Source organism: Rana temporaria, chromosome 1 (genome assembly GCF_905171775.1).
Source record: "Rana temporaria chromosome 1, aRanTem1.1, whole genome shotgun sequence".
Taxonomy (NCBI): domain Eukaryota; kingdom Metazoa; phylum Chordata; class Amphibia; order Anura; family Ranidae; genus Rana; species Rana temporaria.
This window is the reverse complement of record NC_053489.1, coordinates 194,165,148-194,185,486: the sequence shown is the minus strand read 5'-3', so window position 1 is coordinate 194,185,486 and position 20,339 is coordinate 194,165,148. Positions and strand designations below refer to the sequence as shown.

The 20,339-nt window shown below is 46.5% G+C and overlaps 1 protein-coding gene across 1 annotated transcript in view; it reads right to left on the bottom strand.

The window, feature by feature from the left end:
* Nucleotides 1-20,339, bottom strand: part of PIWIL1 (piwi like RNA-mediated gene silencing 1) — a 465,014-nt gene that overhangs the window by 304,750 nt on the left and 139,925 nt on the right. Inside the window, exon 8 of the mRNA XM_040347413.1 lies at nucleotides 9,244-9,441. Coding sequence (XP_040203347.1) covers nucleotides 9,244-9,441 — 198 coding nt within the window. The remainder of the gene's footprint in view (nucleotides 1-9,243; nucleotides 9,442-20,339) is intronic.

Below are 20,339 nucleotides of genomic sequence, written 5' to 3'. Positions count from 1 at the left end.
CGGCGGCGTTAACGTAAATGAGATACGTTACGCCCGCCCAAATTTACTCCATTCTACGAGAATCTGAGCCATAGTGTCTCGAGACATTTTAGAGACTACCACAATAGAGATCCCACATGCATGACTTTTTATGGAATAGAGAAGATTAAGGGACATTGGAGGGTAGAAAATAAGAAAATTAAGATATCACAAAACAAAACCCGATGGATTTTTGAGCTCAAAACCCTCCAGCCATTAAGCTTGAACATAGACCTAGATCTTAATTGCTTGTTGACCAATTTTTTTTTTTTTTTAATAATTTACAATCGAGCATTAATCTCTAATCACAAATTGTAACAATTCCCAATATACACGTACAGTACAGACCAAAAGTTTGGACACACCTTCTCATTCAAAGAGTTTTCTTTATTTTGATGACTATGAAAATTGTAGATTCACACTGAAGGCATCAAAACTATGAATGTGGAAATTATATATAACAAAAAAGTGTTTAACAACTGAAAATATATTTCATATTCTAGGTTCTTCAAAGTAGCCACCTTTTTCTTTGAAGAACCTTCTTGGTCAAATAGCCCTTACACAGCCTGGAGGTGTGTTTGGGGTCATTGTCCTTTTGAAAAATAAATGATGGTCCAACTAAACGTAAACCGGATGGAATAGCATGCCGCTGCAAGATGCTATGGTAGCCACGCTGGTTCAGTATGCCTTCAATTTTGAATAAACCCCCAACAGTGTCACCAGCAAAGCACCCCCACACCATCACACCTCCTCCTCCATGCTTAATGGTGGGAACCAGGCATGTAGAGTCCATCCGTTCACCTTTTCTGCGTCGCACAAAGACACGGGGGTTGGAACCAAAGATCTCAAGTTTGGACTCATCAGACCAAAGCACAGATTTCCACTGGTCTAATATCCATTTCTTGTGTTCTTTAGCCCAAACAAGTCTCTTCTGCTTGTTGCCTTTCTTTAGCAGTGGTTTCCTAGCAGATATTCTACCATGAAGGCCTGATTCACACAGTCTCCTCCTAACAGTTCTAGAGATGTGTCTGCTGCAAAAGGTGGCTACTTTGAAGAACCATACATGGGTGCTCAACCTGTGGCTCTCCAGCTGTTGCAGAACTTCAAGTCCCATCATGCCTCTGCCTTTGGGAGTCATGCTTGTAACAGTCAGTAGCTTGCAATGCCTCATGGGAATTGTAGTTCTGAAACAGCTGGAGAGCAACAGGTTGAGCACCCATGAGTCCTAGAATATGAAATTTATTTTCAGTTGTCTCACACTTTTTTGTTATGTATAATTCCACATGTGTTAATTCATAGTTTTGATGCCTTCAGTGTGAATCTACAATTTTCAGAGTCATGAAAATAAAGAAAACTCTTTGAATGAGAAGGTGTGTCCAAACTTGTTGTCTGTACTGTACATATATATAATTTCTGAATATTTTATTCCTTATATTATTTTATACTTATATTTTATATACACGTAATTACATTTCATTTTAAAATGTATACCAAAATAAGTATAATACGTCTGTTCACCACTAGGGGCACTACACCGAAATACCCAGAGAACACTATTCTAATTTTTACAAAATTTTATATGTATTTTATTTTTAATACCATCAACATTTTATATTTAATACCATCAACATTTTTAATTGCCCCCATTTACTGTGCAATCAGCGCCTTAAAGGGTCACTAAAGGAATTTTTTTTTTTTTTTTCTGAAATGACTGTTTATTGGGTATAGAGACATAAAAGTTAACGGATTCCTTTTAAAAATGATTAAAAATTGAATTTAATCTATCATATAATGTGCCTCTAGGTTCACTTTCGGTTTTAAGGTACATACATGAAGTTCCGGGTGAGAGGTGATTCGGGAAGACTCAGGCCCCGTACACACGACCGAGGAACTCGACGTGCCAAACACATCGAGTTCCTCGTCGAGTTCAGTGTGGAAGCCGCCGAGGAGCTCGGCGGGCCGACTTTCCTCATTGAACAACGAGGAAATAGAGAACACACGACCGAGTTTCTCGGCAGAATCCAGCTCCGACCGAGTTTCTGGCTGAATTCTGCCGAGAAACTCGGTCGTGTGTACGGGGCCTCACAGAACAAAAACAAACAAATCCAGGGCAATGTTTTGTTTTTAAAATGAATCTGATTGGTTCTGAGGAGTTTTAGACACACAGTAATGACAGCTTAGACCACAGCGAAAATCTCCCAGTATGATGGTTATAAGAAAACAGGCAACCAGGAAGTGTGAAGATCACAGCAGAATTACAGCTACTTCAAAGCAAAAACGAACAATGAGGACATGAAACCAGGACTGCAGTAAGGTAAAGGAAGCTATTTAGCAAAAAAAAAAAAATTCCTTTAGTGACCCTTTAATGTAGTTTTACTTACCTCCTTCATTTAGCATTGATGGTTCCTCATAGCAAGATGTCATTTCAGCAACACATCTCCCGTTTTTAAAACATATTTTTTAAAACATATATTTTAATAACACACATTTATTTTCATGTTAACCTTGTCCTACATGCACTATTAATACACTTTCACTTTAAATTTCACAAATTTGTATGTGTTTGTTTATGTTATTTTAACATAATCACTTTACTAGTACTGTTTTATGTTCACTATATACATTTCTAATTAAGTAGCAGCTGTAGGTAATTAAGTTTATCCTGTGCGCAGTGGTGGTTTAGAAAGTTACAAGGGGGCGTTAATTAGCTTTGTTTACCAGCGTTTATTCACCTGTGACACCTGCCAGTGCCATTTACCAGTGCACAACAGTGCCACCTGTCAGTTTCACCTACCAGTGTCCATCACTGCCACCTATCAGAGGTACAAATCAGTAACACCTATCAGTGCCCATCAGTGCCACCTTATCTGTGTCCATCCCGCCTTATCTGTCCCCATCAGAAACAGCCTTATCTGTCCCCATCAGTGCAGTCTATGAGTGCCGCCTCATCAACGCATATCAATGTGAAAAATTACCTGTTTACTAAATTTTATAATAAACTATAAAACATGATTATTTTTTTTTTTAAATTTCCAATATTTGTTGTTTGTTTAGCAAAAAATAAAAACCCCAGTGGTCATAAAAAGAAATGATAAAAAAATAGGATTTTTTGTACTCACCGTAAAATCCTTTTCTCTGAAGTCCATGGACGGACACAGCTTCTTAAATCTTGACAAGTGGGTTATGTTCCCTGTTTACAGGAGAGGACTAGGCAGAAACATGTTAAATAGTTAAATACATGTTACATTAACAGAGTTGAACAGCCCCGCCCAGGGGGCGGTCCCTCCAGACATAACCCTCCTCACTGCAGCTTGCAGCCTCAGTTCGTAACAAGCAGTACAAACCTAAAAAGGAGGGGTGGGAGCTGTGTCCGTCCATGGACTTCAGAGAAAAGGATTTTACGGTGAGTACAAAAAATCCTATTTTCTCTTATCGTCCATGGACGGACACAGCTCCTTAAATCTTGACAAGTGGGACGTCCCCAAGCAGTGTCAAAAAACGAGGGGTGGGAAATATATCAGTAAAAACAATTTTAACTTCACCCCAAAACAAGCAGAGCTCCTCAACGGAGGAGGTGCAACTTTAAACAGCCGCCGGCAAAAACTAGCGGCTGAAAAAAACATCATAAGATGCACTCACAGCAACCATGTAAATTCTGGAAAAAGCGTGAACGGACGAGCAAATCGCCGCCTCGCACACCTGTGAGACCGACGCATGATGTCGGGAAAAAAAACCCCAGGAAGCACCAATTGCCCTGGTCGAAAGTGCCATGACCGGAAAGGGGGGCCCGCCCTTAGGAGCATAGGCCTGTATGACGGCCTGCCCGATCCACCGAGAAATGGTGGTCGACGAGACCGCCAGGCCCTTTTGTGGACCAGACACCGACACAAAAGAGAGTCAGAAGCTCCGAAATGGAGCCGTAGTAGGCTGGTATACCCGCAAAGCGCGTACCACGCCTAAAGTATGAAAGGCCGAAACCTCCTTCGGAAGAAGGGAAGGTCGCGGGCGCACCATCACCTAATCCTTATGGGGGATCAAGCATGGCGGCTTGCAAGACAAGACCGCCAACTCAGAAACCCCTCTAACAGAGGTAAAGGCCACTAAAGGGGCCACCTTCTGAGATAGTGTCAAGAGAAAATCTCTCTGATGTTTCCAAAAGGAAGGTTCCTGAAGAACCGAGAGCACCAGAGTCAAAACTCATGGGGGAAGAGATGGGCCAAGAGGGGAAAGTATATGACAAACCCCTTGCACACAAAAAAAGGGGACCCACCAGGGAACGGGCCGCAAAAAGGCCACTAAAAGAACACAGCCAAGGCTGAAATCTGCCCCCAAACGGTGCTTTAAGCAATTTTTAGATCCAATCCAAGCTTTAAAAACAGCAGGACCCTGGACATTGAAAGTACGCCCGTGGACGTCACTCCATCCCTTCGCACCAAGAGAGGTGCGACGGTAGATCCTCCGGAAGAAGACTACGGTGCCCTGTTGAGATGACCGAGTCAGACAGACCCTGGTCACCTAAAGTCTGGCTTCCAATAACCATGTTAAGCAAGTCAGTGACTGTACAACAGGAGGAAGTATGGGACCTTGAGACAGGAACCTCCTGCCCTGGCAATCGCCAGGGTGCCTCCGCTACCAGGCGCCCGATATCAGCGTACCAAGGACGCCGAGATTAATCTGGAGCGATTAGAATCATCGGGATCTCCTCAGCATCCACTCTGTGGAGCGGCCGAGGAAGCAACTACCATGGAGGAATGGCAAAAAATCACCGATACAGACAACACAGGGCCACCAGCGCGACTGACGCGTCTGTACAAGATCACTAGACCTGGCCACTAACTGACACCCTTGCGGCGGAGACAAGCTGCCAGGAGATCCATGCCATGTGAGGCTCACCTCCTGCAAGGGAGCCGAAACACCCCAAGCACAAAGACCAGTCGCCCTGGTCCAGCATCTGGCGACTCCAGTAGTCTGCCTGCCGGCATACTTGATGGTAGACTGAAGCCACGGCCGTGGCGTTGTCCGGCTGAAACCAGATTGGTCGACCACAAGGAGAAGCATAGCCTGATCGCCTAAAATAGTAGGACAATGAACAGTAGACAGCACCTGGTATTCCCAGGCGGTCTTCCACCAGGCACTAGCCAGGCCCGACCCTGGGTAGCTACCGAGACCAGACACATTCAAGGAGGTGTGGTCATAGGTCCACGCAAGTCCAGCGACTCAGGGCCGACTGGACCCCCCAGTTTTGTGAACCTCCAGGTTCACAACCCGTGAGCTGGCATTCGTCGTAAACACCGACCACTGGAAGGAAGGAACAACTTCCCGGACCGAAGAGTCTGGAATCTCTGTCACCAACTCAGAGAGACTCTAAATAGGTGGCGCACAGGAATCTAATGATTTCAGAGACAAGAGATTTTTACCACCTGGACAGTAGTTCCACTGGAAAACCAGGGTGTGGAACTGGGCATACAGTACCACCTTGAAGGAGGCTACCCACAGACCCTGAACCAGCAGGCGCCCGGAGAGAAGACCGATTGCGTGATGCCAATACCTTCTCCGCAGACTGAAGAGTCTGCAATTTCTCCAGGGGAAGAAGGACCTTTGCCACTGAGGAGTCTGGATCAACACTAGATACTCCAACGCTGAGTCGGAACCTAGCATGCCCATAATTTGAACCCTGGGTCGCACACATGTAGGGCAGGCTTGCTGCCACTGAGCTACACTTTCTGGCCTAAACGTTTAACATCCACCCGAATCTTCGGAGGGTCTGAATGGGAATAACCCATCCACTAGGTCGGAGACAGAAGCTGCTCTCAGAAGAAAGTCGTCAAAGTAGCCAATGAGGCAAAGCCTCGCTGTCCCAACAAAATTCAAATAAGTGCGAGCTCCTAGCTGAAAACCCATGGTGCTGACGCCAGATCAAAAGGGAGGGCCACAGGCTGACAGAGACCCTTCTCTCATCACGAAGCACAGAAAAAAACACTGTGACATGTGCAAAACGGGACATGCATGTATGCGTCCCTGATGTCCGAGGACGTCAGGACATCCCCCGGATGAAGCGCAGCTACCACCAAACAAATGGATTCCATGCGGAACTACCCGACGTTCACAAAGGTATTTAGGGCCTGAGGCCCATAGAAAACCCCAAAACTCTCGTCCTGCAGGAAAGGTAAAATTACCTTGCAGCTTAGCAACTCCCACACTGCCCAAGGCAGACCGACGTGCCGGGAGGGGAAGACACAAGGACAGAACTTTGTTCTGTGGATAGGAGGAAACCCTATCTAGTACTCCGAAGAGACCACCTCGCAGACCCACTAGTCGGAGAGCAGGGAGGTTTCACTGAATTGTGAACCTGCAAGCCGCCCCTCCCACCTAGAGACAGGGAGGGAAGGCTATATACATTGGCAGGATTTGGGTGCCGGCGTGATCGGCTTATGCACCCAGGGACAGATTAGTCCCCCAGCTGGGCCTTTGACGGCCTGGGAGGGTTGCCCCTAAATAATACACACACATAGTGTGTATGTATATTATGTAGGTGTATGCACACATGTCTTTGGAGGAAACCGGAGTACCCGGAGGAAACCCACACAGACACAGGGAGCGACAATGCAAGCTCCAGGCAGATTGGCGTCAGTGTGCAGATTGGCGTCAGTGTGCAGATTCGAACCAATGACTCTTTTGCTGCCAAGTAATGGAGTTAAGCACTACACCACCGTGTGCATAAAACCATTCTGAAACAGACGCCCTGGATAACAAGGGCGCAGCATTCAATGAAGCATCACAGACCTATATGAGGCCCTGGACCAGCTGGTCCGCTAGGCTAATAACCTCAGGAGAGAGTCGGTGCTCCTCCACTGTCTGGTGCAAAATGCTCACTCTGTGAGTTGTATACAGCACTAGGGGTCAGGACTACTCCAAGATGGCCGCCGAGCGTTCAGAACGCGGCCACAGGAAAAAGGCCAGCACAATGTAAGCTGCGCCATAGCGTGGCTACGACAAAATGGGCGCCAATGGGAGTTTTCAATGTAATTGAAAAATCTCCCAAAAAATAGCGCCAGCGACCACTGAGACCCCAGTGTAGTGGCCACAATAGGCCGCAAGCCAGACCCCAGCATGGTAAACATGGAACGGGTCAGTACTTCGGATCTTCTATCAGTCAGATAATACAAGCCATACAAGCGGGGGTTCCCGCCAGGCGGTGAGGGACTACAAAAGCCCTCAGTGGCTTTTCTCATTCCGCATCTCAGAAATTATCAAAGAAGGGCACAGAAGGAAAAAACCTACACAGCGGTCTGATTTGTGTGATCCAAAAAAGACCGAGCCCTCAGCGGAAACCCAGCTGCACTATGCAGCTTAGGAGAGTCCCTTGCAGCAGTAAAAAGCGCACCCATAAATGCCTTATTCTGCCTTTTTTTTTTTTTTAACTAGGTACCTAGTCCATGGCTCCATAACAGAGCATTCCCCAGGGGATAACGGGGGAAGGGGGCACTCTTTTACCGCCCGCCCGCAGTCCACCCCCACCCTGGCACAAACTGTGTCCAGGACTAACAATAAAAACTCTGTGGGAATCCCAGGTGCTAACACCTGCTGCCACCACCAGCATGTGGGGAAGGACCCAGATACTGACTCCAATATTTACATATAGTGTGTATTATAATATGCACACCTGTCCATACAAATAGACAAAAGCTCCTAGAGCCCTATTCAGGGCCTCTCACCCACTTGCTGCGCTGACCAGGGGTAACCAGGGGACTCCCTCAGGAGGAGACTGCCCAGTGCTGTCTGTGAGAGGAAAAGAACCGTGAGGTAACTTTTGCAGGGACCTGTGTTTAAACAGGAAAAGCCTCATAGGGCTGTTTTATTTAAGGATAAGACACAGTTACAGCATAAAAAACAAAACCGTTACAGGTGTCACCAATCAGTCAGCGTCTGCTGAAGTATAATCATAAACATCTGTGCTCATCACAGGGCTTTTTACCTCACAGGAAAGCCCAATACAAAAAAGAAAAAGCACAGGCCAGATAACACAGTCCCCTCAGGAAGGCCCCCTCCCCCCTGACAGCGGCAATGTTAGCAATGCAGCAAGGGAAAGGAGCAGGGAAGTAAGGGGAAGGAACCCCCGAACCCCAGGAATGCCCAGCTGTACCAACCCACCGAAGCAGGAGGGACTGTACTTACCCGTCCAAGCGAGGACTCGCTGACGCATTCCTGACAGAACTACAACCGAAATGGAGGTAGCTGTCGGCCCGGTCCACTGTGAGTGAGACAACACCACAGCCCAGTCATATGTGGACCTCGGAGCAAAGCTCACCGGCCACCTCAGGAGTCATGAGGTATGGCGTGGCAGACCAAGCCTCTTTGCAAAGGTGTGCCCACGCTTGCTGGTCGGACTGAGTAGACTACAAGGATCTATAATATCCAGCCTGTCTCTCAGCCAACAGTTGAAAGAAGATTCTTCAAGAAAAAGTAAAGTAAAATAAAATTTCTCCTCAGGGCGCTGGGCCCAAAGGGAGCCATACGTCCTTCTCCTTTGCTAGGCAGAACGAAACTGGGGCTGCAAGCTGCAGTGAGGAGGGTTATGTCTGGAGGGACCGCCCCCTGGGCGGGGCTGTTCAACTCTGTTAATGTAACATGTATTTAACTATTTAACATGTTTCTGCCTAGTCCTCTCCTGTAAACAGGGAACATAACCCACTTGTCAAGATTTAAGGAGCTGTGTCCGTCCATGGACGATAAGAGAAATGTAATTTGGGTACAGCATTGTATGACCGCACAATTGTCATTCAAAGTGCGTCAGCGCTGAAAGCTGAAAATTGGTCTGGGCAGGAGGGGGGTTTAAGTGCCCAGTAAGGAAGTAGAGCTGCACAATCCTCTCACGAATCTTTAAAATGGTCAATTTAAAAAAGAAAAATCAGCTGTAGACAAGTGGACTTAAAATACCGGCAACCACTGTCCCTTATAATATATTATGAATATTACCACAGTCTGTGTCAGCTACCCATATTATGATTATTACCAGTCAGCTACCCCAGACTCTGAGGCACAGAGTCTGGGGTAGCTGACATTACATTGTAAGAAGCACTTTAAACAGTTAACCATATGAGTAAGATGAGGAATCAGATGAAAAGGAACATATGAATAAATCAACATATTAAAAAAAAAATTATTTGGTGTTTCACAAAGGAGAAATAATGTCAAAAATACACAACCTATAAATGGAAAACTTACTTGGTAAGAACTATTTGTCCAATCAGTTCTTTTCTGCAAGCATCATGGAAGTTGTGTGCTCCAACTTTTGAATGCATGTTGTACATCACATCCAAAATGGTTTCACTTCGAAGAATCTTGTGGCTTATATCAATGCACAACATAATGCTGGTCTCATATTGCAAAATTGAGGTTGTGAAGCCAGGCCAAACAGTTAAGCTAAGCAAAAAGGAAAAAGTTAATTAGGGCATGTGTACATCGAAAACAATTGAGGGGGATACATAAAAAAAAATTTCCACACTTTTGTCCATTATTTTAACCAAATAATCTTGCCATCAACTTACTTGTCAAACAATGTCAACCGCAATAAGCAGTGTTGTTACTCTAATACAAGAAGTTAAAGCAGAGGTTCCGCCGTTTAATTTTTTTAAGCCAGCAGCTACAAATACTGCAGCTGCTGACTTACCTGTTCAGCGCGACCGCGAGTAATCGCTCGGTCCTCGACTGATTCCGCCGCCATCCTGGGTGAGGGAATCAGGAAGTGAAGCCTTGCGGGTTTACTGCCAGATTACCTACTGCGCAAGGATCGCAGTGCGCCATCACTGGTCCCCTCTCTCTCCTGGGAACAGTGTTTCCCAGAAGGCAGCGGGGGGTAACGTGACGAGGCTGGATTCCCGCGCGAGTCAGAACCCGGAAGTGGTGCAAATACCTGTCTCAGACAGGTATCTGCACCCCCCTCCCCCTGAAAGGTGCCAAATGTGACGCCGGAGGGAGGGGTCCTTTTTGTGTGAACCTCCGCTTTAAGACTAGGCAACACTGTGTTATGACTATATATGACCTCCCTCTCTTCTGCATAACAGAGCAGGGTTTTGTAGTGAGCCATGCTTACTGATAATGATCCAGAGGTGAAGTACAGAAAGTTGTTAAAATGAATGAATATTAAACTCACCGCTGCTCCTGTAACTTAAAGCAATACAAAATCTAACATTCAAATGCCTATACCAACACGTATAGTGACATAATATAATAAAGTGCCATCATATAAAGTCCATTCAATGTGGTGTGCTGAGCTTGACAAAGAAGCTTTAAATACACCTGTAAGTATATTTAGAATTGTATCTCCCGTCACTGGTTGGAGCTGGTGTGTGTAGGGACGACTCCCATCTGCCATTGATATATAATCAAAAACATTTAAGGTGTACTAGATCCTTCCAAGACATTTTTTAACCACTAAAGGACCGCCTCCTGCACATATACGTCGGCAGAATGGCACGGCTGGGCACATGTACGTACAAGTACGTCCTGTACTAGTACCCAGCCGTGGGTCGCGGACCTGATCGCCGCTGGAGTCCCGCGATCGGTCCCCGGAGCTGAAGAACGGGGAGAGCCGTGTGTAAACACGGCTTCCCCGTTCTTCACTGTGGTGGCAGCATCGATCGTGTCATCCCTTTTATAGGGGGACACAGTCAATGACGTCACACCTACAGCCACACCCCCCTACAGTTGTAAACACACTTCAGGTCATACATAACCCCATCAGCGCCCCCTGTGCTTAACTACCAACTGCAATTGTCATTTTCACAATAAACAATGCATTTTAAATGCATTTTTTGCTGTGAAAATGACAATGGTCCCAAAAATGTGTCAAAATTGTCCAAAGTGTCCGCCATAATGTCGCAGTCATGAAAAAAATCAATAAAACTATCCCCTATTTTGTAAACGCTATAAATTTTGCACAAACCAACCGATAAACGCTTATTGCGATTTTTTCTTACCAAAAATAGGTAGAAGAATACGTATCGGTCTAAACTGAGGAAAATCTTTTTTTATATATATTTTTTTGGGGGATATTTATTATAGCAAAAAGTAAAAAATATTGAATTTTTTTAAAAATTGTCGCTCTATTTTTGTTTATAGCGCAAAAAATAAAAACCGCAGCGGTGATCAAATACCACCAAAAGAAAGCTCTATTTGTGGGGAAAAAAAGTACGCCAATTTTGTTTGGAAACCACGTCGCACGACCGCGCAATTGTCAGTTAAAGCGACGCAGTGCCGAATCGCAAAAAGGGGCAAGGTCCTTTCGCTGCATTTTGGTCCGGGTCTTAAGTGGTTAAGCTTATGGCAATAAAGGGAAATGAGTATATAGTGTAATACTGCAAGGTTAATTTATAAAATCCAAAAATATTACACTTCCATAAAAAAAAAAAAAAAAAAAAAACGTGCATAAAAACGCTGCCTTGGCATGCAAACAGCCCACGCAGGTTCTCCTTAGCTTGATGCGCTTTGACCCTCCCACTGTTCATCAGAAATTCATGGAGATATGTTACAGTGATATTGGAACTTCATGCATACCGCAAAGCGTTAGTGAACATGTATATCCCGCCCTCCTTTCACCAGTGTACGAAGTGCTGGATAAACAGGCTGCATTTGCCCCTGTGAAAATTCTAATGGCTGGGGTTTTCAATAACATTCTTGATAACGCATTAGTTACCGTATTTATCGGCGTAAAACACGAACAGACGTATAACACGCACCCTAACTTTAAGAGGGAAGTTTCAGGAGAAAAACTTTCCACGGTTCCCTGTGTATAAGACGCAGGCACAGTTTACCCTCTATTTTCAGGGTAAAAAAGTGAGTGTTATACACCAAAAAATACAGTACTTCTAACCCGCATCGTGCACATAATCTGGAGCTGGATGACTGGGCTGCTTCTGCGGTACTGAAGTATGGAGGTGGAAGCATCCGCGACGTAGTATTTATTCTCGCTTGTTTCTTGCACATGATTCCTCCTTGAGAACCGATCTTGCATGCTCTTCCTCGGATTTGCTACCATTGATAATGAAGGCCTCCTATCTTCCAGGGGGCAAACCTGATTACTCCTCACTTTAGGTTGTGTTGCGCTTAGCAGATTCCCGCTTCTCAGGTTCTTGGAGGTTATTTCAGGAGTCGGTATGTAATCAGTTGGTATATTAGAGCCATCAGTACAATCCTATTGGCTAATTAGCCAATTTGATACCAGACACTTACACCCCCTTCCTGCCCAAGACAATTTTTAGCTTTTAGCGCCGTCGCACTTTGAATGACAATTTTGCGGCCATGCTACAATGTACCTAAACAATTGTATTATAATTTTGTTCCCACAAATAAAACTTGATCACTGCTGGGGTTTTTATTTTTTGCGCAACAAACAAAGACAGAAAATGTTGAGAGAAAAAAAAGGTTTCTTTCTCGCTGTTCTAACATTTTGTAAATATGTTTTCTCCTTCACAGATGGGCACTGATGAGGTGGCACTGATGGGCACTAATAGGTGGCCCTGATGGGCGGAACTGGTATGCAGCACTGATGGGTAATTATGGGTAGCACTGATAGGCTGCACTGATGGGTGCTTATGGGTTGCACTGATGGGTGGCACTGCTGGGCATCACTGATGAGGAGACATCTGATGGGCAGATTGGCATCATTTAGGGCACTGTGTGGCCTCAATGGTGGCCATGGGGGGCATACCTGGTCATCCATGTGTGGCGGGCGTCCGAGTGGTCCAGTGTGTGCATCCGCAGAGGGGCTGCACTGATAAATAATCAGCGAAAACCCCCGTCAGGAGAGCAGCCGATCGGCTCTCCTCTACTCGCGGAAGTCAGACTCGAGTGAGGAAAAGCCGATAAACAGCTCTTACTGTTTACACTGTAATCAGCCATGATTTGGCACAGCTGATTACGTGGTAAAGAGCCTCTGTCACAGGCTCTTTTCCGAGATCGGTGTAGCAGTGTGTCAGACTGACACGCCGCACCACCGATCGCACGCGCCAGAAATTATCCTGCTGTGTGTCATTTGACATCCAGTCAGAATAACTGAACCACTTTACCACCGGCCCAATTTTGGCACTTCTCTCCTTCATGTAAAAAATCAAAAAATTTTTGCTAGAAAATTAATCAGAACCCCCAAACATTATATATATATATTTTAGCAGACACCCTAGGGAATAAAATGGCGGTCATTGCAACTTTTTTTTCTCACACGGTATTTGCACAATAATTCTTCAAACGCCTTTTTTGGGGGGGGGGGGGAACGGTTTCATGAATTAAAAAATAACAAAACAGTAAAGTTAGCCCAATTTTTTTGTACAATGTGAAAGAGGATGTTACGCCAAGTAAATAGATACCCAACATGTCACGCTTTAAAATTGTGCACACTCATGGAATGGCGCCAAACTTCGGTACTTAAAAATCTCCATAGGTGATGCTTTAACATTTTTTACAGGTTACTATTTTCGAGTTTCAGGAGGTCTAGTGCTAGAATTTTTGAACACGTGTTTACATATGTGGGCGGGACCTGCATGCGTGTTGGCTTCTTCGCGCGAGATAACGGGGACAGGGGCGTTTTGAATTTTTTTTTATTTTAATTTTACTTTATTTTTTTTATTTTTACACTTTTTTTTACATTTTTTTTTTTTTTATCACTTTTATTCCTATTACAAGGAATGTTAACATCACTTGAAATAGGAATCAGTGTGACAGGTCCTCTTTATGGAGAGATGTGGGGTCAAAAAGACCCCACATCTCTCCTCCAGGCTTACAAGCATGAAATTGGTGAAAAAAAATCACCGATTAAATGCCAACAGCCGCGATTGTGGCTTTGTTTACTTCCGGGTGCCGGGCGTGACGTCATAACATCGCGCCCGGGCCTCCGACGGTCATAGAGATGACTGGTGACCATCTGGTCACCAGTCATTTCTATGCTTTACAGCAGCGCCGACCGATTCGCTCTCCGGGCCCCCGATGGCACGGGAGAGCCCGGAGAAGCACCGGATGGCGGCGGGAGGGGACATCCCCTCCCGCTGCCTCTAAGAACGATCAAGCGGCAGAACCGCTGCTTTGATCGTTCTTATGGTGCAGAGAATCGGCGGCTGAAGACGGCGATATCTGAATGATGCCTGTAGCTGCAGGCATCGTTTAGATATCACCGCACAAAGCCGAGGACGTCCCAGGGATGTCCTCGGTGGTCAAGAGGTTAAAAACTACCCAGCCGTCATTCTGCTATAGGCCGGGCAGGAAGTGGTTAATGAGGGTTTATCCACTACAGTATTGATCTGGGATGTCTTCAAGGCGACTATGAAAGGGGTGTATCCTTCAGCCATTAAGGCTGCTACAACGCAGCATAGCCACGACAGAGGTTTTGCAAGAGAAAGAACAGACTTGCGCTTAGATATACGCTGACACTCCATTGCCCACCTCACTGGCAGACCAGGCTAGAAGGGATCTCTATACACTAGGGCTGCACGATTCTGGTCAAAATGAGAATCACTTTTGCTTAGACTAAAGATCACGATTCTCAAAAAAATGTATGCCAGAACACCCCACCCCCCCCACCCCCCACCCCCCCAAAAAAATAATAATAAATAAACCTGTGATTTATCTGAAAAATATGAATATATAAAAAAGGAGACCAGTGCGATGTCTATAATGTTAAAGATCATATAACTCCTATGAAAAAAGCAGAATCAAACTTTGATTCTGCTTTTTTCATAGGAGCTATATGGTCTTTAAAGTGGATGTAAACCCAAAAATTATTATTTTTTTTTATGTCAAAATGTAGAGAATAATATTTCCTATCATCTGTGCCCAGTCTTGCCACACAGAGTTAATCCAGCTCTGAGCAATCCTCTTTTTATTGTTCAGTGGAATAAAACGGGCTTTCCTATAAAAAGCAAAGTCCGTTCCGCCCCCATTTGAGTGACAGGTTATTTACATATCTCATGCACTAGCCTGCAGAACATGCACAGTTTCTGTAAACAGTGCACAATTCAAATCACCCTCCCCTCCCCTCCCCTTCTAGCTATCACAGAATTTTCTCCTGTGTTTTGATTAAATGTTTTGAAAACACAAGGTGAGACAGAGTTCAATGTCATGATGAAATGCTGCAGTGAACAGCCATCAGAATATACATAGACAAGTGATTAGGGGAGATGTATTTAGTCCAAGCTTGAGTGATCTTCTTATTATTGTTATATTGAAGTGTGTGTGTGTCTGAGGTCACCTGATCACAGATGCAAAATTCCTATATTACCTGTACGACATCGCAAGTGCATCTCATTTGGACCAAACACGCACAGGGCCCTTTTTTTAGTCCACAACAGAATCGCATGGGTGTTTACACCTATGCGATCCGATTCATGTCCTAACTGTCAGTTCGCAGTGCAATATGTGAGCTGTAATGGGAGTGTCATTATCATTGTATGACACTCCCAAGCAGTTTGCATATGGCAGTGTGAACTGCCGTGCGAGTTGTGTGCGATGTGGGAACCCGCAGTGGATTTGCAGGGTTCCCGAATCGCACCAGTGTGAACCAAGCCTTGGTGGGAGCAGTCAGGTGACATTTGTAGGCTGTATGCTTTGAGGCTTGGTTCACACTGGTGCGATTCGGGAACCCTGCGAATCCACTGCGGGTTCCCACATCGCACCCGACTCGCACGGCAGTTCACACTGCCATATGCGAAATGCTGGGGAGTGTCATACAATGATAATGACACCCCCATTTCAGCATATTTCGCATATCGCACTGCAAACTGACAGTTTGGACATGAATCGGATCGCATTGGTGTGAACACCCATGCGATTCTGGTGTGGACCAAAAAAAGGGTCCTGTACAGTTTGTATGGCTGAAATCGCATCACACAGACATCGCATGTGATCTGAACAGCAATGCGGTGCGAATCACAGGAATGCGTAGGGTACAGAGGTGGGTAGTACATGCAGGATGGTGTCAGGATAGTGGACAGTGTCAGATAATTTTTTTTTTATTCTACAATTTAAAGCGGATCTCCACTCTAAAGTAAAGTCGCGCTGATCGGCACCCTCCCCCCTCCGGTGTCACATTTGACACCTTTCAGGGGGGAGGGGGGTGCAGATACCTGTCTACAGACAGGTATCTGCACCCACTTCCGGCCACACGATACGGGCAAAAGACAGGTTTTTTCCTTACTTCCTGTCCGTCCCCCGTTGTATGCTGGGAACACTCGGCTCCCAGCACATAGCGGGAGCCAATCGGCGGGCGCAGCGCGACTCGCGCATGCGCCGTAGGGAACCGGGCAGTGAAGCCGGAGCGCTTCACTTCCTGGTTCCCTCACCGTGGATGGAGGGGGGAGCAGCAGGGTGACGAGCGATCGCTCGTCATCTGCTGCGGACGGCGCTGGACTCCAGGACAGGTAAGTGTCCTTATATTAAAAGTCAGCAGCTGCAGTATTTGTAGCTGCTGGCTTTTAATATATTTTTTTAGTGGCACATCCGCTTTAATATTTTTTGTTCCCAAAAGGTTTTTTGGGACTAGTGGATTTTTTTATTTTTATACATTTTTACAATAACATTTTTTTTCTTCTTTTTTTTTACAATTTATTTTTGTACTTGATGGGAGGGTGGGGTTTTATTTTTTAAATATATTTTTTCACAGTGCTTTGGGGAAAGGGGGTGGGGGGATGGGGCAATGGTTGGTGTCAGTGGACGGTGTCAGTGGGGTAGTGGACGGTGTCAGTGGGGTAGTGGACAATGTCAGTGGGGTAGTGGACAATGTCAGTGGGGTAGTGGACGGTGTCAGTGGGGCAGTGGACGGTGTCAGTGGGGCAGTGGACGGTGTCAGTGGGGCAGTGGACGGTGTCAGTGGGGCAGTGGACGGTGTCAGTGGGGTAGTGGACGGTGTCAGTGGGGTAGAGGACGGTGTCAGTGGAGTGGGGTAGTGGACGGTGTCAGTGGGGTAGGTAGTGGACGGTGTCAGTGGGGTAGTGGATGATGTCAGTGGTCTTGGGGCTCTGGACCGTGTCAGTTTGGGAGGGGCGGTTGTTGTGTCAGTTGATGTTTTTTTTTTTTATCAGTCCTGTGGGGGGCGTTGGTGACATGTCAGGGGTCTAAACAGAGACCCCTGACATCTCCCATTTGAGACAGAGAAAGGGACAGAGGACATTCATTCCCCAGTCCTTTTCTCTGCATTGAAGATGAATGGAGGGAACACAGCGTCTCCCCTCCATTCATACACTGAGCAGAGTAACACACAGGTTATTCTGCTCAGTTATCACAGGACACACAGCGCTCAGTAACGAACGCTCTGTGTCCCGTCCAGAAAAGAAAGGAGCTGGTAATTGACATACCAGCTCCTTTCTCCGCACAGATCTACCAGCTCGCCCCCGCCCCCCTCGCAGCCCTCGGGGAAGAGGAGAGAGAGGGGAGGGAAGACCGCAGATGCGGAGGAGAAGGAAAACAGGGGAGGGTAAGCTGTGAACACCGATCCCCCCTGCTTGGCTTTTCAGGTGAAAGCCGCGGGAGGGAGAGAAGCAAATGAAAAGCCATGCAGGGAGGATCGGTGCTCACAGCCCCCCCCCCCCACCCTCGCACAGATCATCCCTGACTGTCACTGGATATGTGTACAGCACTGACAGGGTGCCGTGAGCGTGCTCTGTTTTTAAAATGAATGCCCTTTGCACGCTCTGGCCAAGGTGAGTGTAGAGATGGGCAGGGATCTGCTGACATCATGACCCCGCCCCACCAAGCGCAGATGACAGACCCACCCACTGCAATTGCTGTTTTTGGGGGCTTCTAACTAAGATTCGGGACACATTTGACTGGTAAGGATAGATGCAGGAGGCATGCAGCGCCTTATTGGTCAGCACTATGGCAGTAGTTTACAATTGATGAAAGTGGGTTTACATCCTCTTTAACATTATAGACATATCACTGGTCTCTTTTTTTAAAGATCAGAAGCAGTACTGCCAGCAACCATTGGGTGGCGCATGGATACACACAGTTGTACAGAACTGTGAGAAGGATGAATACATCACAAGCAGTACCGCCGGAAACCACTGGGTGGCGCATGGATACAAACTACTGCAGGCTGCTGACGTCGGTTTTGATATCGGCGGATTTTGCGTTCCACGCTGGTTACGTGGAACCAGCGGTGAAAACAGAAGAATCTCCGGTCATCCCGCGGGGAGATCGCGGGCGGGGAGAATCGAAATCGCGATTCTCTCCGCGATTAATCGTGCAGCTCTACTATACACACTACAAAGACATGATAAAAAAAAGCTAGGACCCATATTGTGGTATTTGAACAAGGGGATAAGAGTGGACACCTGTTGGCAATGCTTGTGGCTGATAGCTCTGACTCTGTTGTGCCTTGTGTTTATTCGCCCTCTGGATCATTGGTGTCTACTCGGGAGGAAATTCTTAATGCTTTTATCTATTTTTACACACCACTGTATTCCTTTATTTCATCTTACTTGAGGGAGGATCTGGTGGCCCTCTTGGAACCCCTTCATCTTCCCACTTTACCTTTGGAGGTTTTTGAGCTACTGGATGCCCCTTTCAAGGTGGAGGAACTTGCTGCAGCAGTGGGCTCTTTACCAAACCATAAGGTACCGGGATTTCAAAATCCTCACAAAAAAAATGGTCAACAGACTTGTCGGTTATATCACATTTAGTATTCGAAGACCAGACGGGGTTTATGCAGGGTAAGGCCACTGACATTAATTTGAGAAAGGTTGGCACTCATCTACAGTTGGGCCCTGAGATTACTAAGGGAGGAATATTTATTGGATTTGAAAAATAGGATTTTTGTACTCACCGTAAAATCCATTTCTCTGAGTTCATGGACAGACACAGCAGCCTTTGACTGTAGGGTTATATCCGCTTCCTTCCAGGAGAGTTAGGCAGAATTACAGCACTTAAAGTGTTAACAACCTTTCTTTAGTGCAGCTCCTCCCAGGGGGCGTGGTTCCCCTGGTATAACCCACACCCTGCTCTAGCAGCCTCAGTTCGTAACAAGCTGTACAAACAAGGGAGGGGTGGGTGCTGTGTCCGTCCATGAGCTCAGAGAAAAGGATTTTACGGAGAGTACAAAAATCCTATTTTCTCTTCCGTTCATGGACGGACACAGCAGCCTTTGACTGTAGGGACATCCCCAAGCAGTGTCAAAAATTTCGAGAGGTGGGAAAAACAACACAGCAAACCAAGCTTCACCCCAAACAAAACCGGAGTTACTAAACGGAGGAACTCCAACCTTAAACTGCCACCTGTAACACCCTGCGGCCGAAGGAGGCATCAGAAGAAGCACTCACATCCACCTTGTAAAACTTTGAGAAGTGTGACCGACGACCAGGTCGCTGCCTTACACACCTGTAACACAGAGGCATGATGTCGGAAAGCCCAAGAGGCACCGATCGCCCTGGTCAAATGCCCGTGACCCGAAAAGGAGGTGCCAGCCCCTTCAGGGCATAGGCCTGAAGCACAACCTGTCGGATCCACCTGGAAATGGTGGCCGACAAGACTGCCCGGCCCTTTCTGGGACCAGATACCGACACAAACAGTGAGTCCGACTTCCGGAACGGAGCCGTCGCCGATAAGTATACTTGAAGGGCCTGAACCACATCCAGGGAATGCAAAATGGCCTCCTTCGGGTTCTTCCGCTGAGGACATAAAATGGAAGAGCAATGTCCTCATTAATGTGAAAGGCCGAAACGACCTTAGGAAGAAAAGAGGGATGCGGACACAGCACCACCTTATCCTGATGGATGACCAAGTAGGGGGCCTTGTAGGACAAGGCCGCCAGTTCAGACACCTGTCTGATTGAGGTAATGGCTACCAGAAAAACCACCTTTTGTGACAGTCAACAAGGGGATCTTCCGAAAGTCCTCAAAGGGAGCTCGCTGAAGCACCGAGAGGACCAAATTCAAGTCCCATGTGGGCAGTGGAGGGCTGACCAGGGAAGCCACATGGCGGACCACATGCACAAACGTGCGTATCAAGGAGTGCGCTGCCAAGGGACGCTGAAAGTAAACAGCCAGAGCAGATATCTGGCTCTTGACCGTGCTCAAGGCGAGAGCTTGATCCACTCCCCGCTGTAAGAACAGCAGTATCCGGGACACCACGTATGAACGAGGGTGCCACTTCATCTCCTCAAACATAGAGATGTAGGCTTTCCATGTACGATGGTAAATCGTTCGTGAAGTAGACTTCCGTGCACGTAGCATGGTAGAGATCACCGAGCCCGACAGGTCCCGGTCCTTCAGCAACTGGCTCTCAACAGCCATGCCGTTAAAGCCAGCGACTGTAAAGCAGGGTGGAAGATCTGACCCTGC